This window comes from Anopheles aquasalis, chromosome 2 (genome assembly GCF_943734665.1).
Source record: "Anopheles aquasalis chromosome 2, idAnoAquaMG_Q_19, whole genome shotgun sequence".
In the NCBI taxonomy this organism is placed as follows: domain Eukaryota; kingdom Metazoa; phylum Arthropoda; class Insecta; order Diptera; family Culicidae; genus Anopheles; species Anopheles aquasalis.
The window spans coordinates 26,107,501-26,117,500 of record NC_064877.1 but is presented as its reverse complement, the minus strand read 5'-3'; the positions used below and the strand labels follow the sequence as shown (position 1 = coordinate 26,117,500).

The following is a 10,000-nucleotide window of genomic DNA, read 5'->3' as shown; positions in this document are numbered from 1 at the left end:
TTGCGAAGCACGCGACCTGGCACCATAAACGAGTTGTTGCTAAATCATCACTGTCAAATCAAAAAACTCGCGACTCATTTTGCGGCTGCGGCTGGATTTTTGTGTACGGAATTCGCTGTGCCTTTTCCTCTCGCTGAACCAATTCGCAGATTTCCAATCATGTCGAACGCAAACGTTACTACCTTCCTGGCGGACCAGAAAAAAACCACCGATAAGGAGCTGGCCGCCGAGTGGACGCAAATCGAGGAGCTGTACAACGAGAAGTAAGAACCGGAAGAACGAATGTGGCAAATCAATTCTAATATCTGATTGTTTTCTCACCAACAGACTGTGGAATGAACTTACGATCAAGCTGGACACATTCGTGAAACATCCGTCGCTGCAGAATGAGGATGCTTTGCTGGCGCTGTACCACAATTTCATCTCCTCTTTCGAAACAAAGTAGGTACCGCTGCTGCCCATAACAACCCGGCTGTTTCTCACGGTTCCTCTCGAAACGTTTCAGAATCAACCCGTACGGTTTAGTGGAAATCTTGACCGTGGTCATATCGTTCATTTCGGATAAGAAGGAAGCGATTGCATTCCTCGAAAAGCTCAAGGAAAAGGTGAAAATTTGCGATCAGGCCGTATGGATGTGCAAGGTTCTGCAGGGGCAGATCTATCTGGAGCACCTGAACCAGCTGGATGAGACGAAGAAGATCATTGAAGATCTGAAAGACATTCTCGAAGAAGCGGGCAACGTAACGCCAGTCCATGGCAAATATTATATGCTTGCAGCGAACTATTACCGGTACGTACCGCAGTCTCGGCACGCGATGTCCCGTTCGTTTTGACTACAAACAGAGCATTACAAATGTCACATTCTCTTCTGCGCTAAAAATAGATTGGTCGGCCAGCATAGCGATTACTATCGGTGCGGGCTCCAGTTCCTGGGATGTTCGATGGATACGTACCCCCGGGACCAGTGGGCCCAGCAAGCGTTCTGTCTTGGTTTAGCGGCCCTGCTTGGCGAAGGGATCTACAATATCGGAGAATTGGTGAGTAGAAATGGATCGTTTTGGAGTAGATCGCCCCTTGATTGATCACATTTCAAATGTTCTCGCTTCGCGCTTGTAGCTAGCCCACCCAATTCTGGAGTCGCTGAATGGAACCGAAAACGAGTGGCTCGTGGAGCTGCTGCGAGCGTTCAACTCGGGCGACATCGTAAAGTTCGAGCAGATGAAACCGAAATGGAGCTCTATCGCCGATTTGGCGGCACAGGAGGTGAAGCTGCGCCAGAAGATCTCTCTGCTCTGCCTGATGGAGATGACGTTCAAGCGGCCGGCCAACAAGCGTACCATCACGTTCGAGGAGATTGCCAAGGAAGCCAAGCTACCGATCAAGGAGGTCGAGATACTGATCATGAAAGCGCTGGCGCAAGGACTGGTGAAGGGTGCGATCGACGAGGTGGCCGGAGTGGTGAACATGACCTGGGTGCAACCGCGTGTGCTCGACCGCAAACAGGTGGCCGGTATGGCATCGACGCTCGATACCTGGATGTCTTCGATCACCTCCATGGAACAGCTGATCGAAAGCAGAGCGAGCGAAATCCTCACAAACTAACTAGCCAATGCCGGTCCGGGACTCTCTTGATCCGTGTACGCTCTTGCAGGTTTTAGGGAAGGGTCATCATCCGTCATTGCGTTTACAATTAAATAAATCGATAAGACTTTATATTTCATTAAAACATAAAACATAAAACATTTGTTGTCATATGGAGGATGCTATTGCTGCTTTCTAGTGTCGACGTTGCTTTCGAAGCCTTAATATATAGTTAGGAAGTGAAGTAAGATGCTTTTGCCCGTTTGGCACACGACGCCGGTTCAGGAGATAGAATGTCAATTGTAGACTGAAGCACGGAGACGGGGTGTAATCCTAAATGTGCAAGCAACGCAGCTTGGTATCGGGTACGCGTGAGGTGTATTCGAAGGTAACGTGACGTCGCACCTCCTCGTGGGTATCACGGCGGATCCGGCGCAACGGTGTGTTGCCCATCATCAGCAGCTGGTCCACGCTCAGCTCCGCCTCGGCCACGAACCGTCGCACGAGACTCTCCAGCTCGAACAAATGCTCATCAGATGCACCGGGCAGCTCGTCCCGCATGAACATCGCCAATCGGATAAGATACTCGACATTGTGTCCGCTCGGACCGCGCGATTCGACGATCTGGCGGGCCGTTACGAGCAGCGGTTCCTCCCCGATCCAGTACTCGTTCTTTGGTGTAGCGATGTAGACGAGCGTTGCGAACGCTTCCCCACTGATGCCCGATTGTTCGCTGGCGATCCGGGGATAGAATTTGATGTACTTCGTCGCGTAACCACCGAGTGTGCATTCTCGCTGGCCGAGGTACTCCAACGCATCCGCGCCCGTCACCTTAAATGCGCATCCCCAAGTGATTCCCTGCAAGGATCGAGAGAAGGAAAAAGGAAGCTGTTGTAAGGTTTCGTTCTAAACATCACCAGAACTAAAGCAAAACATGCAAAGCTATATATATGTATGTAACGTCCCAACAAGTTCAGGGAATTAAAGCGGTTCATTCTAGCTCAACTCTCGTGGTGCCATACGAGTTTCTTCGATAACTCTGCCTTGCTTCTGCCGCTCTCGCGGCGATGGAGCATACCATGGGAAAAGTCCCCGGGCCTAGGACAGAAAGTGTCAGGACTTGATTCTGGTCCCTATTGCAGCAGTCAGAAGTCGGTTATCCTTGGCTTAGACAAATAGTTGCAAATATGCCAGACCTTTTCTAAAGTAATGTTGAGAAGCGCGCGGAGTATGGCTCCTTTGTCACACTCCCCTGCTGAACACAATGGGGCTTACTACGAAAGAACTGCCATCCCTTTTTTGTTCTGTTCTCTGTTCTCTTGTGGTTTCGTTTTAACACCTACAGCACTTTGCACTTTATCAGAGATTGATGCTTTTTAATGCCTCTGGCCAAATTAGGGCCACGGACATACAAATTCCAATGGTAGCGAGGCGCCAAGACAAAACTGGAATTCAGTGCGCTCTTTATCTCTTTCTTTTGCCTGATAGTCCTGCCTGGAAATCGGACGCAACTTCGATAAGCGGAATACCTTCAAGCGTAGACCCTCTCTGTTTGTAATTCAATCACCGTCATCCTTTTATCTTAAACTGCGCAAAGGTGCTAAAGTGAATGTAATGCGGCTACGTAATGTGATCTTGTCATATCATCTTGTCTGGTTCACTCGGTGATGATGATGATGGGGATGAGGCGCAGGTTGCTGCTGCTCTACATGATGCCTTGCGCTATGCATTACACACTTACCTCTTTGTCTTCGATCAAAGTAGCCACGCGACCGGGCTGCTCGCAGACGGCCAGCGAAGCGATAAATCATAAGGAAGAGAAGGAGAAGAAGAAGAAGCAAAAACCGTTGATTAGTCCATTGGGTGCCACTACTGTTTACCGTCGCTCTGCTGCACGATCACGATGGAATGCGTGCCGTTGCTTCTCTACCGCGTTGGGTGCCTCAAAGTGAGTAATTGGAATCGGCATTTGATGAGCAGGCGACTGTGTGGGGCGCTGGATGGGGATGACGTGTAACTTCGCCGATTTCGTTTATCACACACTGCCCGTTGTGCGTTATGTGCAGCGAACAAACAACGTACGTTTATTTGCTGTCACGAGCAAACAATAGAGCAAAAACTGTCCGCACTGCTCTAGTGTGTAACAATAAAAAAATGTTTTCCTCGCAAGGGGATTCGATCGTTCACCCAATAATCTCTGACTAACGCGAGACAATCGGCCAGGGTTCGATTCCAACAAGAAGCCGATTTTTTTTTATAGAACGAAACCTCCTTACAAGGAATCGTTGCATTATTTTTTCTAGAGTTATGACGGGATGTGCGCGGACGCACTTCCCGGCTACCAAAAATTGCGCACACGAGTTATCCACATGAGGGATAATCGCAGGGGTCAACCCCGCCGTAGTGCAATGGCAAGGCCTCGCCCTGGGGGAACCGCCTTGATGATCACGGTAACCCCTGTGCCAGGTAAGTATGCTGAAGCGTGGCCCGGCCCGGGAAGCCCATGTCGCGCCTTCATGCAGCGCTTGCGATGTATATCGAAAAAAAAATCACAGTCTCTGCCTGCTTGCTGCGGCGTCCTGGAAACTGTTTACCCACAGGAATAACATGGAAGGCCATGAGAAGGTAAACCAATTCTCGTTTTGTCATCAGCTCATCCCTTCGATTCGCCTGCCGATAAATCACAACGATTAAATCAATTAAATAATCCTTGCTACCAAGCACGTGATAACCGAACTATGGTGCGAACATAAACGAGGCAGATTCTCGCGAATCACCCATAATCACACGGTTTTCGCGCTAATCGCTCGATCAGCGTAAGGTCAGCCAGGGACTATCGACAAACAGATCGATAACTCGTTCATGATCATGCTGATCATCGTTTAAACGAAACGGGGGCGAGATGAACAATTAAGCAATAGCTTTCTTTACTCTTTCGCTTATCAGCTTTCACCGAACAGCTTACGGTAGCGCAAGGCCATCAACAATCTTGTAAATGCGCTACACAAGCTCGTGGCGCCCAGCTTCTTCTTCCCGCGGTATTCCCGTATTCCTCCCGCGTGTACTAGCTACTAGAAGCAGTACTACTACTAGCGCTGTACCGCAACAAAGTCATTGCATTGCATTGGCACGTGGAGGTCGAAACGTGAAATCAAGCGGCAACTCGTGTGTGGTGTGTTCCTCCAACCACCACCAATCGAAAACATTGCTTACTTTGAAATTCGGACCGTGCCTCCCGTGCCGGGGGGGGGGGGGGGGGGGGGGGGGTCGAATTCCGGTTTGAAATTTAGAACGTACTACGCGCGATCGATCGGCAGACGATCGGCAGACAATCGCGACACGAGCCTCTATATTTTTGGTATCTGTCCGTGCCCTTTTCGCTTTCAAGAATTCCCTCGTTCTCGTGTTCGTTACTGTTTACAAACAGCAGATACGCCAGACGGTGGTGGTGGCGATGGCCATTCTTCTTTCCCTTTCATTCTCTCGCTGCTTGCGCTGGTGACAACGGATACCGATTGAAGATGTTCGTAGGGGCGCGATCGCACGCCTGCGCCTATGTATATTGGACATATGTATTGGATAAGTAAACATTCGCGGTCTGGTTTTGAATAGATTAACTAAGCAAAAAAAAAATGCGAGGAACAGTAAGAGAGAGAGAGAGAGAGAGAGAGAGAGAGGGCGAGTGAGTGAAGGAGAGAGATTTGCCACTTGCCATCGATTGGCACGGCGCGGCGCGATGCGATAACAAAAATAGACGACACGACCGTACAATATGTTGACACCCCACGTCACCACACTGTCCACCAGCTTCCCTTCATCCGCGAGTGCGAGAGTGTGAGCGTGCGTTCAGTAGAATCAAGAAAAGGGGACAAAGGTCGGTTTTTTTTTCAAAAGGAAATAAGCGAATTTTCCTTACCTGTTCCTTGGTACCACGGTGGGTCACGTTGGCTTGCCAGAACCGCCGGACATACCCACGGATGTAGCCGGTAATGCAGTCGGAGTACTCGAAGCCCGGATACCAGCAGAGCGATCCGTAGCCGAATACCCACACATCCGGCGTTCGCTGGCCGTTGGCGGCCGGCGCCATTCGTTCTCTCCCATCCATCTGGCCGCGCTGCTGACCGGGATTCGTTCTTGTGCGTTGCCTCTCCGACCTCTTCTCGTTGCTTGTTTGCTACCCTTTCTTTTGTTTTGAGTTTGTTTTGTAAATATCAAGCGTGGACGCGGACACTAGGCCGATGCTACAGTCGAGAGAGAGAGAGAGAGTGAGAGAGGAATTTCGCGGGGGGCGATCGCGAGACGCAATTTTTCGCCGACACACTTTTGCCACTAGCGGAACGAAAAAGGATGACACGCGAGAGCGAGAGAGATCGGAGGACAAAAAAAGGACGTAATCTACACACCCGGTTGGCGCGTGATCGCGTGTGCAAATCGAATCCGCAAATCGCTGATGCTAAACCGTCTCTCACCGATCGCGTTGGTGATCGCGCGTCGGTGATGCCGCCAGGTGGACACACTAGAGCGAGATTCGCGTGGCGATCCGTTTTCCGTACGATTCGCGACGCTGGTGCATTCGCGGCCGATGAGTTTCCGCGTGTCCGTGACCTTGAGCTTAAGGGCGGCTGGCTTTAAAACAAAGTTCTACAAAAACTTGGTCAACACTAGGGCGTACGCCACACAGACACAGACACTAGAATCACACACGCGCTATCGGTGGTTCACTGTTTCCCCCTTTCGTTCTGTCTCTTTGTGTGTCTTTTTGGCTTGACTTAGCTCCGGACCAGGCTTGGCGTGACCTGCTAGAGTGCTGCGGAGTGCGTTCCGGATAAACGGATCGGAACGGGTCGCTTCCGTTGGTGGAAGGGCCGAAAATGGTGATGGTACGGTTCCAGTGTGACCGAATGATACTGCTGCTGCTGCTGCAGCTGGTGTTCTTCCACCCGCACGATGGCGGCGATCGGTGCTGTGGCCGGTGCGGCTCGCGCGTTCGGCACTACTAACTCGGATGTCCGCTGGCGGTGGATGGTGGATACTGTTGCTGGCGCTGCTGCTGTCGCTGCTACTGTTCTGCTGCCCAGTTTAGTAGTGCGGCTGCTTGGAGGCTTCATGTTCTTCTGTACAGGAGCAGGAGAGGAAGAGCAAACACATGCACATGAAAGAAAAAAGACAAAAAAAGGGGGTAAATAATAGATGGGACGTTAGAGAGGAGTCGGATGTTCGTTCGAATACATTAGCGCACTCGCGACCGGATTGACCACCACAACCAGAAGCCCTCCCCCTTTGGTGTCGGTCCTCGTACACAAAGAGCACACACAGCGCACAGTTGGTGTGTGCGTGTGGGCCCACGCGAACACGCGCGCAGAAGAGCACAGCGCACAGTAGGCGGATGTGTGCGCGAGCGAGATCAGGGAACCGACCGAGCGGTGTACATAAGCTTCCCCCCTTTCTCGGGCGTCACGCTGGCATGGCGTGTGCACGCAGAGTGTGTCCGTGGGCCGTGCGCAACAAGTTACTTTTTTTTCTTTTCATTTGGCCGCACATTCGAACACAAAATCCGAACACTAAAACCTCGATCGATCCTTCCGCAGGACGCCGTCTACTACGACGAGCAACCGCGGGTCTGGCCTGGCATACAGCTTCCGAGTAGTACACCGGGCGCCATAGTATGCGTGAAGTCGTTGCCAGGGAGCTGCACGGGGGGGTCAAGCTACTCAGCTGAGCGATGTCGGTGTCGCCTTAGCGTATCCTTAGCAACACGAAGAAGCCTGCGCATACATTTATGCAGCCGCACTGTGAATCGCGGCAGTGAATGAAATCCACGGCGATGAACTTTCCTCGATGACGCAAAATGCGTGTTCCCCACCGCTGCCGATTACCTTTTTTCCGCGTTGCGGTCAATGTTCTTTTTTATGCTGTTTTTTCGAGGCCAGCAAGTGCAGGGAAGGCTGCTAGCGTGCCCTTGCACCCGCCACATACAAAGTATAGTAAATATAAATACAAACAACGGGCGTGCGTTCGTGCGAATGCTCTTGAACTTGATTGAACTATCACAACAAACAGCCTTCGGGTGGAAGAAGGGGTTTCCGCAAAGGGAAGGGAGGGAGGGGGGGGGGAACTTACGTTTCGCCGCTGTTGCCGAGCCCGTGTGTTGTTGGGCGTATTCTGTGCTGCTGGTGCCATAACGCCGTTAGCAAGATACACAAGAAAAGATGCCAAAAAGTGTCCCCTTAACAGGACAAACAACCGCAACAATTGCCACCGTATAGAGACATGATGGAAAGTTAATACGTGGCCACTGGTCTCTTTACTGCACTGGCCTGTACTTCACTCGGCGTCGTCAACTGGGGCACGCAGTAACTATTTCAAACTGCTCACTTCCACTGGCTAGCACGTAAATGGTGGTGAAGGATTTAGAGGGGGCCGCCGAATTAACACTACACCCTTTCCTTGATCCTTTCTCGCTGACAGAGATACAGGCACGCGGTACACGGTGGCAAATGTTGTGTGTTCGTCCTGAAGTTAGCTGGGGAGGTCTGCTGTGGCCGTCAATGCTGGCTGGTTGGCAACGCACCGAGATGAGCGAATGAACCACTGTCGGTGCGCATGCACACCAATACTATTCCAACGCCATTTGGTTCATCCAACGCGGGGGGCAGCTCAAAATGTGAGTCACCAGCACCCAACCGCAGCACCGGCTTTCACTGCATGTTTCGTAGGTTTTGAAGTTGTGGCACGTGAATCAGCTGATGCAATCGTACGTCATCGTTGCTCATGATTTGCTGCAAAATGCACTTCGTGGCTGGCCAGAAGTACGGCGAGCTGAAAAGCATTGGCGTGATTGGAAAACTGGTTTTATTATTTATTATTATTATTTGAACATTAAAATTTGTAGACAACAAAAATGTATCACGCAGCTCTTTCAATTTATTTGTAGGTTTCTCATCATTTATTTGTAATTTCCAGACAAGTAAAAAAGAATGTGAAATTTCCAGATGGGTTGGTTTGCCTGCTTCCCAAGCCGTTGCTAAGCAACGCACGAAAGAAATGCGAGTTTTTGGGAACCAGTTTTGGGTCTTCTTTGTCACTTTGCCTTCGCATTTTAGGTAGAAATGAGGATGGCAAACCCTTGGTACCCTCTCGGTTTCTAGGACGCATAGCAGGCATGCAATCAGCAAGGCTTATGCGAAGGAATGGTACAGAAAACAGCACGCAGGCAGAAATTGTGATTTTTCTCGATATACATCGCAAGCGGTGCATGAAGGCGCAACATGGGCTTCCCGGGCCGGGCCACGCTTCAGCATACTTACCTGGCACAGGGGTTACCGTGATCAGCAAGGCGGTTCCCCCAGGGCGAGGCCTTGCCATTGCACTTCGGCGAGGTTGACCCCTGCGATTATCCCTCATGTGGATAACTCGTGTGCGCAATTTTTGGTAGCCGGGAAGTGCGTCCGCGCACATCCCGTTCTAATCTAATAGAAAACTTGAATCTAATGATCAAAGCCGATCCTCATCCGTAGAACCTTTAATTGATTTAAAGCCATTAATAAAATGCTGTCTTTTTTCGGATTGGTTGATTGTTTAGAATCGCCCAGCAGATTTAAAATTGATGATCAATTATTCTAAAAGGTTGTTCTAGATTAAATCTAGCCTAAGGCTCATATAACAGGGAGAATAGCGTTAATTCGCAACAATCAAAGCCTCATTTTTGAGATGGTTTTTGCGGCACTATTAACATTGCTTTGCATTAACATGAAGGTAAAACCTTTGAAGAATGTTAGGCTTTAAATCAGGGAAAATGTATAAAAGTTACAGTCAATTCCGGGGCTGCAAAATTACATTTTGTGTTTTCTATCGAACTCAGCGCTGGATCTTTTGAGATGGAAACATCGTGGTCGTAGCTTAGATACTAAGTTTATTTTAGATAAAATCGTTTAGATCGATCAATTTAGGGTGCGTTTGAAGAAGAAAAAGATGGGGTTTTCGATTTTGATTGGAAAACCAAATGCTACATAACAAATTTTACAGTAAATGTTATCTACAAATTTAATTGTAACTTAACGGTGTCATTTTCTACGACTGTGAATATTATAAAAATAGGTTTATTGAATGGGGTTTCAACCATCAATAGGTTTAACATTTTAAATTTTAATTATTTATGCTGTGTACAAAGACGATTTGTTTTTAAGACAATTTGGTAAACATGTTGCTGGGAAAATAAACTTTAATATATTCTTGGTTATGTTTAGGTAAAAGATTCGAAGAAGGATCTATTTCATGAAGAAACAACAGAACTATGAAAGAAACATAAATGTAGAGACAGTTTACCTGCTTCCGAAACACCGCATGAGAGAAATAAAAGTTCTGGAAAATCAGTAGAAGAGCATCATTCTTTCTCTTTTTAATCTTCCTCCTCTGCCTG

At 49.1% G+C, this 10,000-nt stretch overlaps 2 protein-coding genes and 2 non-coding genes across 5 annotated transcripts; 2 read left to right on the top strand and 2 right to left on the bottom strand.

Annotated features, from left to right (window-relative positions):
• Positions 1–75: 75 nt before the first annotated feature.
• LOC126580857 (26S proteasome non-ATPase regulatory subunit 13) lies at positions 76–1,670 on the top strand. Its single transcript, XM_050244153.1, has 5 exons — positions 76–263; positions 328–441; positions 506–790; positions 884–1,037; positions 1,117–1,670. The coding sequence occupies exons 1-5, from the start codon at positions 160–162 to the stop codon at positions 1,600–1,602; spliced, it is 1,143 nt and encodes a 380-aa protein (XP_050100110.1). The 5' UTR covers positions 76–159; the 3' UTR covers positions 1,603–1,670.
• Positions 1,671–1,695: 25 nt separating this feature from the next.
• LOC126580858 (glutathione-specific gamma-glutamylcyclotransferase 1) lies at positions 1,696–8,121 on the bottom strand. 2 transcript variants are annotated; one of them, XM_050244155.1, is made up of 4 exons: positions 7,702–8,121; positions 5,498–6,695; positions 3,323–3,358; positions 1,696–2,439 (listed from the first exon to the last, which is right to left on the bottom strand). In XM_050244155.1, the coding sequence occupies exons 2-4, from the start codon at positions 5,684–5,686 to the stop codon at positions 1,915–1,917; spliced, it is 750 nt and encodes a 249-aa protein (XP_050100112.1). In that variant the 5' UTR covers positions 5,687–6,695; positions 7,702–8,121; the 3' UTR covers positions 1,696–1,914. The 2 variants fall into 2 exon arrangements, with proteins under 2 accessions (XP_050100112.1, XP_050100113.1); XM_050244156.1 differs by having other exon boundaries at positions 5,498–6,692.
• On the bottom strand, positions 3,892–4,055 carry LOC126573659 (U1 spliceosomal RNA). Its single transcript, XR_007608143.1, has one exon. It is a non-coding gene; the product is annotated as a U1 spliceosomal RNA (small nuclear RNA).
• A 759-nt stretch (positions 8,122–8,880) lies between the features above and the next one.
• LOC126573656 (U1 spliceosomal RNA) lies at positions 8,881–9,044 on the top strand. The gene has a single exon (XR_007608140.1). It is a non-coding gene; the product is annotated as a U1 spliceosomal RNA (small nuclear RNA).
• Positions 9,045–10,000: the final 956 nt, after the last annotated feature.